The 16,067-nt window shown below is 34.0% G+C and overlaps 1 protein-coding gene across 3 annotated transcripts in view; it reads right to left on the bottom strand.

The window, feature by feature from the left end:
- Positions 1 to 16,067, bottom strand: part of LOC108914137 (titin) — a 98,610-nt gene that overhangs the window by 49,557 nt on the left and 32,986 nt on the right. For 2 of the 3 annotated variants that reach the window (XM_023455452.1, XM_023455450.1), the window contains exons 16-21: positions 8,167 to 15,483; positions 6,614 to 7,917; positions 6,452 to 6,558; positions 4,714 to 4,943; positions 4,048 to 4,122; positions 210 to 314 (exon numbers count right to left, since the gene is read on the bottom strand). In XM_023455452.1, the coding sequence (XP_023311220.1) occupies positions 210 to 314; positions 4,048 to 4,122; positions 4,714 to 4,943; positions 6,452 to 6,558; positions 6,614 to 7,917; positions 8,167 to 15,483 (9,138 nt within the window). The remainder of the gene's footprint in view (positions 1 to 209; positions 315 to 4,047; positions 4,123 to 4,713; positions 4,944 to 6,451; positions 6,559 to 6,613; positions 7,918 to 8,166; positions 15,484 to 16,067) is intronic. The other variant, XM_023455451.1, reaches the window with a different exon arrangement.

The following is a 16,067-nucleotide window of genomic DNA, read 5'->3' as shown; positions in this document are numbered from 1 at the left end:
TACCTCATGTCGATGAGAGGCTTACTTTCGGAGATATAAGCGAAACATTGAAAAAAGAGCAATTATTATTTTTTCTTTTGGTATAAACAATATAACGACAGATTTCTGAAACAGTCATGTGTTTGATCTAAATCGCCCGAATAATTAATTAAATCTAATTTTGGGATTATAATTTATACCAACTATAATTTTGGGATTATAATTTATACCTGGGGTAGGCGTTCCAGAAAACAAGCACTCAAATTTGATTGTCTCAGCTTCCGTTGTGTGGATGTTGGTAATCTCTTGCACAAATGTAGGAACGCTTTGAGAAGCTACAAAAAAATATATATACATATTTTGGTATAACTTTATATATACATATATGAAAATGAAAGTTAACAAAGGGTGAATTATTCAATCGGGATGCACAAAATGCATTATATAACTACAGATGGTAAAAATACCTAATAGTCCAACCAAATTACACTTGGAGAAAAAAAAAATTGTTACCTGGACTGTTATAAGTGGAAATGGTAAAAGGGCTTATATTAAACCTAAAAAAAATAAATGCGTGAGCAGGGGCGGCGGAGGGTTGATTTGGGGGGTTGAAAAGTTATAAAAAATTGTATCATTGGGATTTCTGGCGAAAGTTGACGTCAAACAAAAAAGTATCCAATACAAAAGTTGTAGATCGTACAAAAATCTACAACTTTTGTAGAAGTCACTTTTTAACATAACCTCTAAATTTCCGAGAAAAATGCGAAAAACAGGTTTTTTTCTGATTTTTCGTTTTTTATTTCTTATTTCCGTAAAAATAATTTAATTTTGACGAAACTTGGCGAAAGTATACCTTTCTCCGTCTTAAATAACCTCAAATTTTTTTAGATAAAAAAATCAAGAAGTTTCTGAGATATTCATTTTTTTCGGCCTGAAACACTTTTTTTTCAAAGAAAAATTCTACTTAGAAAAATCATCGTACAGAGTTCTGCCGGTAATAATTTTTTTCGTGAAATAAAAAAATCTTTTTTTTGGTGAAATAAAAAAATCTGTAAAAACAGTTCAGACATGCTCTAAAATACAAAAAAATAAAAAATGACTTGCAACAATGAATTTTTCAGTTATTGTTGATAATTTGTTTAAATTAAAAAACATTCAAAAACTGATTACACCATTCAATTCTACGGAAAAAATTAAAAAAAACTGTCTCATTGTTTGATCCAAAACTTTATTTTTGTACAGTATTGCTATAATCATCTAAGTCGAATTACAAATGCACAAATGATAAATTATCTCTGGATGATTTGAGATTTCAACAATACAAAAGTATTAACTGCAAAGTCTACTGTTGACGCGAAATCCGAAACCTCAAAATTTTGCAAAATCGTTTTAAGTTTTTCCTGACTTTATTTGAAAACGAATTTTAAATAAATTGCATATTTACATTGCCACATTTTTCGCTCTATCCACTGGCGTCGATATTTTTGCAATCCGACGTTTCGTCTTCGAGGGGCCATCAGCAGATTAATTTTTTTAAATATATCGCTGCTATTTTCTAATTCTGTATTAGATAATATTACTATTGTTTAAAGAGATTTTTAGCTATCATTAAAAATTTTTCCTGAGTACGGCTCTGAACGCTTTTAAAATAACCTGTATCTATTGGAGGAGAGCAATACAGCACAAAATATTTAACAATTTTTTTTAATCCATAATTTAAAAAGTTGTACCTAATAAAAAAATAATACGAATTTATGAAATACCTATTTTATTATTTCTAATTAGTATTGCTAACAGTAAAAAATTGTTGGATATTTTGTGCGGTATTGACCTGTATACTATTTTGACTTCATCCAATAGATATTTTGAAAGCGTTCAGAGCTGTAGTCAGGAAAAATTTTAAGCTATAGCTAAAACAAGCTAAAAACTTTTTAAGCGATTGCAATAATTGTAATATCCTCTAATTCAGAATTAGAAATGACTTTAGATTTTGTCATAAAAATAGCAGCGACTCATTTAAAATAATTAACCCGATGATGGCCCCTCGAAGACGAAACGTCGGATTGCAAAAATGTTGACGCCATTGTAAAGAGCGAAAAAAGTTCAAACTTTAAAAAAATAAGTACACTAATCGATCCTACGGAAAAAAAAAAAAATATTTATTTTATTTATTCACTATTCGACTTATGTTTATAGCAATACTGTACAAAAATAGTTTTGGGTCAAACAATGAGACAGTTTTTTTATTTTTTCCGTACAATTGAACGGTGTAATCAATTTTTGATTTTATTAAATTTAAACAAATTATCAACAATTACTGAAAAATTCATTGCTGCAAGTCATTTTTTACTTTTTTTTTGAATTTTTGAGCATGTTTTTGAACTGTGATTACAATTTTTTTCTTTCACCAAAAAGTATATGTCAAAACGAATAAAATGATTACCGGCAGAACTCTGTACGATGATTTTTTTAAGTAGAATTTTTCTTTGAAAAAAAGTGTTTCAGCCCGAAAAAAATGAATATCTCAGAAACTTTTAGATTTTTTTATCTAAAAAAATTTGAGGTTATTTAGGACAGAGAAAGGTATACTTTCACCAAGTTTCGTCAAAATTAAATAATTTTTGCGGAAAAGAGAAATAAAAAGCGAAAAATCAGAAAAAAATTTTTTATATTTTTCTCGGAAATATTCAGGTTATGTTAAAAAATGGCATCTACAAAAGTTGTAGATTTTTGTACGATCTACAACTTTTGTATAAATACTTTTTTGTTTGACGTCAACTTTCGCCAGAAATCCCATTGATACAATTTTTCATATGTTTTCAACCCCCCAAATCAACCCTCCGCCGCCCCTGCTCACGCAATTATTTTTTTCCGTTTATTATAAGCCCCTTTACCATTTCCACTTATGAAAGTCGAGGTAACAATTTTCTTTTTTTTCCCCTCTAAATGAGTTATTTTGATCGGTCTATAAACATATTTTTGAACTTTAAATGTGGTGATAAATGGAAACGTAAATGGAAACGTATTTGTATTACCTGTTTTAAAGGTTTATTGCCTGGCCATGCTGGTAGGAGATTTTATTGGTCTGTTCAAAATGCAAAAAAAAATCACACAAAATTAGTAAGCAACTCACAACTTGGCAGTTAGTTTACCTTTGCTTGAAGGGGAAAACGTATATGTAGTTTCATCAAATGCAGACGCTAATCCACGACCCCTGTTACAGTCACCCATACATTCGCTTTCAAGTAACAAAAATTCTTGCAATTCTTCCTGACTGTCCGCAGTATGTAACTGAAAAAAAGGCGCTTGGATCTAATTCCCTTGGTTCTAGTGGATACATGGTGTTTTCGTTATAATAATTTTCATAGATTCTACTCTCTTTAGATATCGATTCATTTTTTACTCTAGGAAAAGTTTGGAATTTCTCAGGTAAATATTCAACCCCCATAGGGTGGGAAGGTATTGCATTGCAAGAACTGGAATACTTTGTCAGCAATTCACTTCCATATCTGCGTTTTCCAGATCCGTTACTGCCTTTTAAGCTGCTGCTTGTGGTAGAAGGTTCGCTTTTTTCCTCTATGGGCGATAATATGTAAAACGCGTCAGGGGTAATGGTGGCTTCATATTCGCACATTTCTACTTCTTGTGGCTCTATTATGGGATCTTGTAACTGGAAATCGGTTTTCAGAATATCAAAACTTTTGTAATGGTCATCATCCTGATCAAAAGGGACCGTCGAATCTATTAGTTCCAATACGGAACTCAAGGAGTGCCTATGCGAATTTAAATATTCTGCCATTGCCGAATTAACGAAATCGTGTTTGACCTTTGCTTTGCTGTACATTGGTTCACTGAAGACGGACGTGCAAGACGAAGCTTGAGATGTCAAAGTAACGTATTCATTCAAGTAAATCGATTCTCTATGAGCCTCAGCAGCAAATTCTTGACATTCGGGAGCTAGCTTACCTTCCTTTTTAATTTTTTTAGCTACCGTAATGCTTTCTAAGCTGTCAGTAGATAAGACATTAGAACATGCATGCTGCAAAGAACACTCCACGTTTGATTTACCTTTTAACGCTGCTGATAGTTCTTCCATGTGTGTTACCCATTCGGGTTTCCTGTACTCTTTCGTGCCTACGATACCTAAGAGAAACAATTCAAAAATTAATAAATGACGCTTCAAGTAACTAATAGTCCACAGTACAGGCCCCCTCTGGAAAGTTGATTACCACATACTTTATAACTCCAGAGGAGCTTCGTTTTGACGAGTCTACCACATTTTTCCTCTGCGACTTTTCTCGATTCCTCCGCTTTTCCACTCGGATTGTCCGACAAATTTAAATCGGCATTTGCAACAAAATTTCCAGTTACTTAAGCTAAGAATAAAAGATGTGGTCTTGACTTTTCAAGACCCCGGGAGATTGCCATGTTTTTTAACTTTTCCGAGTGGAAAAGCGGAGGAATCGAGAAAGGTCGCAGAGGAAAAATGTGGTAGACTCGTCAAAAGGATGCGCCTCAGGAGTTATAGAGTATGTGGTAATCAACTTTCCAGGGGGGGCCTGTACTGTGGACTATAATGCAGTGATAGTAATTATGTATATATTGATATGGTTTAAAAGAATGTATAGATGTGTTATTTCTGGAAATAGAGGGATTCCGGTATAGCTTAGGAAAGCTGAAAAAATTAAAGCCTAGATTATTGAATAATAATGACTACTGTTACAAAACATTTACCTTCTGTAGTTTCTACTACTAATTCAGTACTGGTAACAGCCACACCCAGAGGATTATGTGCCTCAAATACTATTTCCCCAGAGTCATCTGGGTACGCTTCGTTTATTGTTAAAATGGAAGTGCCGTCGTCCAAATTTTCAATGGTAAATTCATTTGATGGGATTATTTCCGTTCCAGCTTTAAGCCATTTACCTTCCGGTTTGGGCTTACCTAAGGCTTGTACTTCCAATCTGTTAAAACAATAACCAGGTTAATACAAGTTTAGAGATATTAGTTAGAAGCAAATTTGGATCATTGGATATACAGGGTGTTAGAAGTTTGACTGCCTTAATTTAAACAGACGATAGAATACATTAAAATAAACAAAATAACCTTATATGACATGGGTCCTAAACTCAACCATTTCTGAGAAAAAATTATCAAAATATTGACGTAACAGCGTGCATAGAATACCATAAAATACAATGTTTATAGTGATAAAAAAGTGTTTTTGAACTTCTTTATGCTTAATTCTAAAAAATAATTAGCGTTGTAATAAATTTAAAATTCGATAAAATTCATATGGAGCAATGTGACAACGGCGCGGCAGATAACACGAAGTACTAAGCTGTCCAGCAAGACGCAATTCAGTTGGTATCTGGAATTGGACTGTGTTTGAGTGTTTTTTGTGTACCACTATTTCCTTTTCTTGAGGTGTTTTCCAGCGAGTGCGCGAAAATTGGATTCGAAGGCGTCGTGCGTGCATCGATAATGGTGGTGGACATTTTGAGGATATGTTGTAGTTTGTTTTGTACTCGTGCATTTAAAAATTACTCAATTTTGCTTTTTTCCTAAACTATTTTTAATACGTATGATTATTCGGATGACGTGAATCTTTGGGTACTTTAATTACATATTTTCCAAATTCATAATTTGATTAAAAGTTAAGTTCTTGTTTTAAGAAATTCATAATTACTAAAATTCGAGCTAAAATTTAAGCACAACACCATGTTCGTACTACAAAATCGATACATTTTATTTTATTTATTTATAAACTGGAAAACAGTTGTCTTGAAATTTACTAAATGTTTCACAATAATAGTTGTTTACATTTTTTCCGTAGGACAAGTGTAGCGTTAGGTTAAGCGCTGTTGTTACATTGTGATGAAACTCCCCAATATTAATACTCGCTGTATTTTGAAAACTGTTAATCTTACGCCCCTGTAATATACAACTTTTTTGTTCATTTATGATTACTCTATCTCATGCTGAAGTAATGGCAGTCAAACTTCTTACACCCTGTATAAAATTTTATTATTTTATTTATAGGAGCGTTGAATAAACTAACCCCTGACTGATACTTTCGGGCAAATGTTTATTTCTTATTTTTTTTTATTTTGTTCACGGGTAGGGAAATATACAATAAACGAGAAAAAACGCAATTGAATGATTTCGACATTCTTGAGTTTTACTAGACACTACACTATTAGATATTTGTTATAACTACACTTTTTTCCCAATCTCTGAAAATAAAACAATAAACACGTTTCATTTGAATGATTTATTAATTTAAAGATTGTTTATGAGAAACTCGCGGCTAAATAAATATAGTCTGAAATGTTTTTATACACGGTGTCTGGTAAGTGGCATACTCTCGGGAGTCATTTGATCAATTTTCAATTCCATAATGAAATAAGTGAATAATCAGATACAACGGTTAATCTTTTTCTTTTAAATGTAAATGAATATAGGTACTAACCGAGTAACATCTCCATCTTTTGTAGAAACTACTTGTGGAAGCTTTTTCACTATCTTCGGCGCACATTCTGTCTCAATGTCAGATTGGAAGTCAGTTTCGCTAACAGTCTGCAATGAAATTGAATAAAAAAATAAATTTCTTAATTAATTTCTTAATTGCTACCTTTTCAGCTAAAAGATCTTCTTCGGAACCTGTGAAGTGACTTAATTCTGAATCAGGGTTATATTCATAAGCTTCAACTATGAGGGGTGACTTGCAAATAGCTTCCCCGATTTTGTTTACAGCTCTGCACACATATTCCCCAGCATTTTCAGGAAATACCTCTGAAATTGTTAATGTACAAACGCCTTGGGTGTCCTGGGAAATGATTACGTCCTTCGCTTCTTTGACAAGGGAGTCGTTGTGATACCATTCAACTTTTGGTATTGGTTTTCCAGTTACAACACAACTGAATGTGACCTTTTCTCCATCCATTACACGAACGGGATACATCGGTTTAACAAATCTGGGATATTCCAATTCCTTAGTATCTTCCCATTCAGTTTCTTCGATAACATTTAACGATGCAGTACATGTTACCGAACCGACGGCATTTTCTGCTCTACAGGTTATTAAACCGGCAAATTCAGGTTTTATTTCGGTAATTAATAAAGTGGATTTATTATTTTCTGTGACGATTCTGCGCTCAGGAGAAGAAACAATTGGGGTGGATTCGTGGAACCACTCAAAAGTGGCAGCTGGGATAGCTTCTACCACAGATTCCAAAATCACAACTTCTCCAATGGTTGCGACATGTGGTTTCAATGGTTCTATAAATTGAGGAGGTTGTGCTTCAGTGGTGTCTTCAGTTATGACAACTGTACTCGACGAACGGGCTTCTCCTTTAGGGTTAACAACGCGTACTTCATATTTACCTTCTTTTTGCTTTTTAGTGGCTCTTTTCTTGATTTTCAAAATTGTTTTGCTTTCTTCTACTTTTATGTCATAATCGTTACTAGGTTTAATAGGTTGGCCATTTTTCAACCATGTGACTGTTGGTTTCGGTGTTCCTTCAAAGTCGGCTTCAAGTACAATGTCCTCGGTTGCTTTAACAGCTATTGGTTTGAGAGGTTTTGATATTTTAGGAGCATACATTACCACCGGTTGAGTAACAGTTACAGATTTTGATATAACAAGATTTGCTCGACACTCAGCCTGACCAAATTTGTTAGTGGCTTTTACGGTGTAAATAGTTTCATCTACTGGAGTTGGTTCTAGTATTTCTAGTTGGGCTACTCCTGTTTCGGGATTGTAGCTCAGCTTCTTGGTGGTACTAGGTATAATCTCTTCTTTTGCCTTAAACCATTTAACTTTAGGTGTTGGTTGGCCAGTAACTGTGCATCTCAATATAGCATTTGACGTTTCTTCTATGATTTGGGGTTTTAGAGGTTGTGTAAAGTGTGGGGCAATACCAGATTCTTCTTTTTCTGAAAAATATTATTAATAATTGAAATATTGGTAAAATTACAATTGTAGCACAGTGCCGTAGAGTTATATCAGTTTTATTAATTACAATCACAAAAAGCTTTTATTTTTTATTTAAAATACAATAAATACAAATTGCGAAGCACCTTTATTATGTTATTTTGTTTATTATAAATGTAAGGACAAGCTTAAATATCTGCGTTTTCAAAGAAAAAGAAAAAACGACAAGTAAACACCCAATAAATAGCTACCTAAAATGACAAGATTAGCTGTTGATGTAGCTACACCAGCCGGATTGGTTGCTTTGCATGAATAAACTGCAACATCTTGTGGTTCAACTTTGGAAAATTCTAATGTGACAGTATTTTCAACGATATTAACGAAAACACGTTCATTTGCACGAAATACTGCTTCATTTTTATACCAGGTGATATCTGGGAAAGGTGTACCTTCCACCGTGCACGTAAGGATTGCAGGTTTTCCCTTTTCTGCAACTACAGGCTCAACCCTCTGTATAAATCTTGGAGCAATGGTTTTTGTCTTTGCTCTTTTACCAATAGTTTTATGTACTACTGATTTTTGTACCACAGTTTTTTCTTGAACTTCTACATCTTCTGTAAGGTTTTCGTCTGGTACTTTATCTAATACTTCAGTAGTTCGTTTCTGTGAAATAATTTCTAATTCTGGAATAGGTTGACTATCATCAAATGATACAATTTTTCTTTGTTCAGTTTTAACTTTTTTGGAGGAAATTTGTACGTCTAATTCTTTTTGGAATTGAACTTCTTCTTCTTCAGATGGTTTTTCAACTTTCTTTTGTATTTCTTGTTTCTTTTTCTTTTTAGCTAGTTTAATTTCTGTTTCAGATTTTTCTATTTCTGGGACTTGGAGTTCTTCTTCTATATCCTCGATTTTAGTGGGTTTTAATTCTGGCTTCTCTTCCGCAATTATTGGCGTTTCTTCTGCATCTAAAGGTTTTTCTTCTTTAGCTTTACCTCTTCTCCATCCTCTAATTTCTGGCTGTTCGGTTTGTTTAGCTTTTTTAGGCGTACGCTTCTTTTCATCATCATCATCTGGCTTTTCAACTGATTTCAGAGGTGTTATACCAATTTTATCTTCATAATCGTCAACCGGTATTTCTCTTGCAAAATCTTGTTTTGTGTCTTCAATTTCTGGTTTAAATATAGGCTTTTCCGGTTTTTCTTTAGATATTGGTTTGAGTTGAATTTGTTCCTTTTCTTCTTCAGGTGCAGGTTTCCTTTTGCCTTTAGGCCATTCTTTAATTTCGGGTACTTCATCCTCCTTCTTTTTAGGTGTTCGCCGCCAAGGTACTGGCGCCTCAGGAGTAATTTCCTCAGGTTCAAGCTTTTCTTCTGGTATGGTTGTTTTGTCCATTTTTTCAACTTCGACGATGTCATCTTTCTTAACGTCAGATGGTTTAATTTTTTGTTTTTCGTATTCTTTCAGCTCGACATCGGCTTCAGGCAATTTCATATGTTTTGATAGTTCTGGTATATCCTGTTCAGGCTTTTTCTCTTTCTTAACTGGTTTCAGCTTAACTTCCTCCTCAACTTTCTGGTCCTCTGGTAATTTACCTTTTCCAATTTTAAGTGGTGTTTTTTCTTCTACTGGTTTTTCTTCTTTTGTCTTTATTTCTCGTCGCCATGGAACAGATGGTTTTTCCTCTTCCTCTTTTGGTTTTGCTTCAATTTCTATTTTTTCTGCGATCTCAGGGACATATTTATCTGAATCTTCAATTTCAGGTAATTCTTCTGGTTTTTGTTTCTTTCCTCTTCTCTTCTTTTCTTTGGTCTCCGCAACTTCGATAATTTCTTTTTGCGGTACGGGTTTCAATGAAATCTTTTCCAGTTCTTCCTCTTCTTCCACTTTGGTGGCTTTTGGAACAGGTTTTAGTTTTATAGTTTCTAATGTTACATCGGGTTCTTCTATTCTCTTTATAGATTTTGGTTTTTTATCTTCTTCAGCTACTTTAAGGACAACTGTATCTTCTACTTCTGTTATTGTCTCTACAATAACTGCTTCTGGAACTTCATCTAATTTGCTTGGTACTTCTTCTGATATCTCTACATCTTTAGGTTGTTCAAATTCTGTTTGTTCGCTTTGAGGAATTTGAGGACGAGTACGCTTCTTTTTCTTCTTCAACTTTTTCTTAGATTCGTCAATATCTAGTGGTTTTTCGTCTTCAGAGGATATGTCGGAATGAGTTTCTATAACTTCTCCTTTCTTCTTTAAAGGTTTAAGAGTAACGCTCTCAACTTCTTTTTCTAAACTTGGTTTAGTTTTAGTAGTTGGTTTTAAAGTTACTGTTTCTTCTGTCCAAGGAGAAACCTGTTCAGTTGTTTTAATATGTTCTGTATCAGAAGGTTTTAGTTCTGGTTTCTTCTTTCTCCATTCCTTAATTTCTGGTTTTTCTTGAGTGAGCGTTTCTTCTGGTAACTGTTCCTCGGACGCAGGAGTGTCCTCTGGTTTTACTGGTGTGATATCTTCTATTACTTCAGGTTTTTCTTCTTTTTGTTCTTCTATCTTGGGCTGTTTTCCTCTTCTCCAGGATTTGGTTTCTGGTTTTAAGTCAGGTTGTTTTTTAATATTACGTTCTTTGAGTTCTTGTTCTTTTATATCCATAACAATTTTTTCTGCTGTGATTGTGAGAGGTGCTTGTATATCCGTTTCAATTTTATCCAAGTCCTTCATTTCCTGAGGTATGATTGTTTCAGCTTGTGTTGTTAGAGGTTTCAACGTAACTTCTTCCATCTCTTTTTTAACTTCTTCTTTTTTGCTTTTTTGTGTTTTCTTAAGTGCAATAGGTTGTTTATTCCATGGAATGTCCTCCTCTGGTTTTTCCCGTGGAGAAATTTTAGATTTTTGTAAATCAGTAGTTTCCTTTTTATCTACTTCTTGAGGTTTATCTATAGGTAGTATTGCCTCTGGAACTTCCGGTTTTTCTTCTTCAGGTTTCTCAACTTCAGAGACCTTACCTCTTCTCCAGGATTTTGTTTCTGGTTTTAAGTCAGGCTGTTTTTTAATTTCATGTTCCTCGGACACAGGAGTCTCCTCTGGTTTTACAGGTGTGATATCTTCTATTACTTCAGGTTTTTCTTGTTTTTGTTCTTCTATCTTGGGCTGTTTTCCTCTTCTCCAGGATTTGGTTTCTGGTTTTAAGTCAGGTTGTTTTTTAATGTCACGTTCTTCGAGTTCTTGTTCTTTTATATCCATTACAGTTTTGTCTTCTGTGATCTTCAGTGGTGCTTGAGTATCTGTTTCAATTTTATCTAATTCCTTTGTTTCCTCGGTTATGATTGTTTCAGATTGTGTTGTAAGAGGTTTCAATGTAACTTCTTCGATCTCTCTTTTAACTTCTTCCTTTTTTGTTTTTTGTGTTTTCTTAAGTACAATAGGTTGTTTATTCCATGGAATGTCCTCTGGTTTTTCCTGTATCTTTGTTTCTTCCGTTTTATCTACCTCTTGAGGTTTTTCTTCTTCTGGTTTCTCAACTTCAGGCACCTTACCTTTTTTCCAAGATTTTGTTTTTAGTGTTTCTTGCGTTTTATCCTCTACACGAGATTCATCTACACTTGGAGCCACTTCAACTACATCTTGTTTTTCTTTTTTAACATCTTCCTTTTTCAAATGCTTACCTCTCCTCCAAGATCGTGTGTCTAATTTTTCCTCTTGATTGATTTCTGTTGAAGAATCATCAGTGAATTGTACAGGCGTTTCTGTTTCATCGATGGGTTTTTGTGTTTTATGATCTTTTATGTGTAACTTTTCAGTAACATCAGTTTTTTCTTTAAGCACTTTTGATTTATCAGTTTGTATTTCAATGGTTTCTGTCTCTTCAGTTTTAATTATACTTTCTTGAGGCTTTGTTGGTTTTAAGTGAATTTCTTCTACGTTTTCCTTAACTTCTTTATTTTCTCTTTGCGATTTTTTGAGAGTAATTTGTTGCTTATTCCATGGAATTGTTTCTTCTATTTTCTCTGACTCAGGTGCCTTTGGTACCGGAAGTTGCGGTTTAATTTCTTCCTGCGTTTCCTTTTCTGGTATTTCAGAGGGTGCAGTTTCTAATATCTCGGATATTTTATCTTCATCATCTTTTGGCTTACCCCTTCGCCAGGATTTAACTTCTAATTTTATTTCTTGCTTGGTTTCATCCGTTAAAGATTCATCTCCCGCAACGTGCTCTAACGGTTTGGTTAATTCTTCAGGTTTAATTTCTTTTGTAGCATCTGGTTTAGTTATTTTATCTTCTGGCTTTATGGGTTTTAGTTGAACCTCGTCAATGATTTCTTTGACTTCTTCTTTTTTAACCTTTTCAGTCTTTTTAAGAGTGATTTTCTGCTGGTTCCATGGGACTGGCTCTTCTTTCTTTTCTAACGGAATTATTTGCTGTTTTGGTTTTTGTGGTTTAATTTCCTCTTCTTTTATTTCTTTTGGAATTTCCTCTACTAATTCTGGCTTTACTTCCTCAGTAATTTTCTCATCTACGGATACTTTTCCTCTTTTCCACGATTTTGTTTCTGGTTTAGTTTCCAACAGTGAATCTTTTATAACAGATTTTTCTTCAGCAACTTGCGACGTTTCGTCTCTCCTAAGGTTTGTTATTTCCTTTTGTTCGATTTCTTTGAGATCGATTATGGATTTATCTTCTAAATGTTGTAGTGGTTTAACTCCTGTTTCTTCAAGTCCAGTTTCTGTTACCTCTTTCTTTTGAGTTACTTTATCATCTGGCTTTACAGGTTTTAGTTGAACTTCTTCAATTTTTTCTCTAACTTCTGCCATTTCCTCTTTTACTCTCTTTTTAAGAGTAATATTTTGTTTGTTCCATGGAACGGGTTCCTCCTTCTTTTCTAGAGGAGCAATTTTATGTTGTGGTTTAATTTCCTCTTGTTTTATTTCTTTTGGAATTTCCTCTATTAATTCTGGTTTTAATTCCTCAGTAGTTTTCGCATCTACGGATGCCTTCCCTCTTTTCCAGGATTTTGTTTCTAACTTGGTTTCCAACACTGAGTCTCTTATTACAGATTTTTCTTCAGTAACTTGAGACGTTTTGTCTCCTCTAAGGTCTGTTTTTTCGGTTTGTTCAGTTTTCTTGAGATCGATTATAGATTTATCTTCCACATGTACTAGAAGTTTAGTTTCTATTTCTTCAATTATGGTTTCTGTAGTATCTTTCTTTTGAATTTCTTTATCATCTGGTTTCACAGGTTTTAACTGAACTTCCTCAGTTTTTTCTTTAACTTCTGCCGTTTTCTCTTTTATTGTCTTTTTAAGAGTAATATTTTGTTTGTTCCATGGAACGGATTCCTCCTTCTCTTCTACAGGAACAATTTTTTGTTTCGGTTTTTGAGGCTTCAGTTCCTCCTCCTCTATTTCTTTTGGCATCGCCTCTACTAATTCCGGCTTTTCATCTTTATCTTTTTTCTCATCTACAGGCAGTTTTCCGCGTCTCCATTGTTTTGCTTCTAATTTAGTATCCTGTGACTTGTCTTCTTTTCCAATTTCTCTTATTTCCACCTTATCAGTTTCTTTAATTTTTATTAAGGATTTATCTTCTAAATCTTGTACGGGTTTAATACCAGTTTCTATTACCTTGTCCTTGTCTTCTGGTTTTGCAGGTTTTAATTCAACCTCGTCAATTTTCTCTTTAACCTCTTGTATTTTCTCTTTTTCTGTCTTTTTAAGAGTTATTTTCTGTTTGTTCCATGGAATTGGTTCCTCTTTCTTTTCTTCAGGTAAAATTACATGTTTTGGTTTATCTGTTTTAGGTTGCTCTTCTCCGATTTCTGCTGGTTGTTCTTCTTTGGGAACGTTATCATCAGCAGGAATTTTTCCTCTTATCCAAGCTTTTGTCTCTAATGTTTCTTGTTTCACATCTTTTAATGTGCTTTGTTCGGTTTCCTTAATGTCTATTGTTGACTTATCTTCTAAGTGTCGTAAAGGTTGTGGTCCTGCTTCTCTTACCTCTACTTCAGTTGCAGCTTCTGTTTTAGTTATTCTATCCTGTTGTTGAACTGCTTTCAACTGAATTTCTTCTGTTACAATTTTATCTTCCTTTTTCTCTTTTTGTGTTTTCTTAAGAGTAATTTGTTGCTTGTTCCATGGAACGGGTTCTTCTTGTTTTTCGAGTGGAGTAATTTTTTGTTTGGGTAGAATAGGTTTCACTTCTTCTTTTGTCTTTTCTGTAACTTCTTCGGTAGAGGTTTGGACTGTTTCAGATTCTTCTTTTGGAATTTTCCCTCTCTTCCACGATTTTGTTTCCAACTTGATTTCCTTTTTATCTTCTACTGTAGACTTCTCATCATAAACCTGTGTTACTTTCTCATGTACATCAATAATTTTCTCGTCTTTTACATGTTTCAGCGGTTGTTTCTCTGGCAGAGTTTCAATTTCCTCTGGTTTCAATTGTTCCACCACGTCTTGTCTTGCCTTATGAGTTTGTTTAAGGGTAATTTGTTGTTTGTTCCATGGGATGGGTTCTTCCTGTTTTTCTGCGGGAATTACTTTTTGTTTTGGAGTGTCTGTCGATATTTCAGTCTTCTGCTCTTCCGGTTTCCTTCCTCTAGGCCACATCTTCGTTTCTAGGACACTTTCACTAACATCTTCTGTAGCATCAATAATATGTTTATCCTCAATTTCTCGTAGTGACGTAATTTTTTCACGCTTTTCATCCCTTGCAGTTACATCTTTAAACTGTTTTTCTTCTTGTTTGGATACCACTGCCTTTTCAGGAACTGTCGGTTTGAGAGGTACCTCTTCTAGTTTTTCTTTGGGTATTTCCTTTTGTTCTCTAGGTGTTTTCTTAAGGATTATTTCCTGTTGGTTCCATGGTACTGCTTCGACGGGAATATTTTGCTGTTCAGGCTTCCTTCTTACTTGAGACGTTTCTTCTCTTTCTGATACTTTAAGTAAACTTATGTCTTCAGTCTCATCTTTTGATTGTTTTCTAACACGCCAGTCTTTTGGTTTTAAATCATCAGTCTTTGTTTTTACCTTTTCTTTTTCATCTACTGTTAAGATCGATGTTTCTTCTGTGTCTGAATATTTTTGAACACCCACTTGAGGTCCTCTTGACTTACGCCAATCTTTCACTTGAGATGTTTTTGTTTGATCCACCAATTCTCTTTCATCAATTTGTAAGAGAGTTTTATCTTCAGTATGTATCAATTTTGTCATTTGATCTTTTGATTTTGATTCAACCTCCAGAGTTTCTTTAGTAATGTCTTTTCCACCGCGATGCGTTTCTTTTAATTTTATTTGTTCTTTTGTCCACGGTTGAGCCTGTGCAGCTTCTGGTACTCGATCTAAAGGTTTCTGTACAGCAAAGGGAACCTTAGTTTTATCTATTTTTCGCCACGGTAGTGATTCATCACCTACGGGTAATTCATTCTCTTCTAAGGGTTGCCCACCTTTTGATCCAGGTGTAGCTTTTAAAGTGGTTTTGCCCACCCCACCTGGTCCAGGACCAAACTGGGTTTTTGTGTGTGTCTGTTTTTCATCTTTACTTGTTATATCTACAGCTGAAGTTTTTCGGAATGTCCCAGGACGTTCTGAAATTGTAATACTTTTCTATACAGGCATTCATAACAGAATAAGTGTCGAAATATTCTGCTTAAGAAAAAGCTTATGGAAAATTTATGTTCAGAATTCAGTTATTATTTTTATTATTATATTACAATAGTCGGTTTAATATGACTTAAAATAGCTTTTGTCATATTTGTCCTTCAGTTTAAATACAGTTTCAAGGAAACTTTCGTTGTAAGATTGTGTACTAAATGGGAATGGATAATGATAGTTTAAAAAAACGATAAGGTTTGTAAATTATTTTAATGTTTTCTATTATTTTCATATTATTATCTTAATAAAATAATAGTATAATATTCAACGAGCGTATAATGATGGGTATTATTCACGAGGTGAAGTTTACGGCCACGAGCCGCAGGCGAGTGGCCTAAATCACCGAGTGAATAATACCCATTATACGGGAGTAGAATACTATACTTTATCCACGACTACTAAATATTTTTGTTGAAGTTTTTTTTGAAATGTTTCGAAAAACATGGTATGTTAAGAAACAGATATACGACTCGCACAAATGAAGTCGCTGATGGCTCAGTGTAGATGCTCTTTCCCT

The sequence above is a fragment of the Anoplophora glabripennis genome, unplaced genomic scaffold (assembly GCF_000390285.2).
Source record: "Anoplophora glabripennis isolate ALB-LARVAE unplaced genomic scaffold, Agla_2.0 scaffold714, whole genome shotgun sequence".
NCBI lineage: Eukaryota > Metazoa > Arthropoda > Insecta > Coleoptera > Cerambycidae > Anoplophora > Anoplophora glabripennis.
Note: the sequence above shows the minus strand (reverse complement) of the source record. Positions and strands in the feature narration are given on the sequence as shown.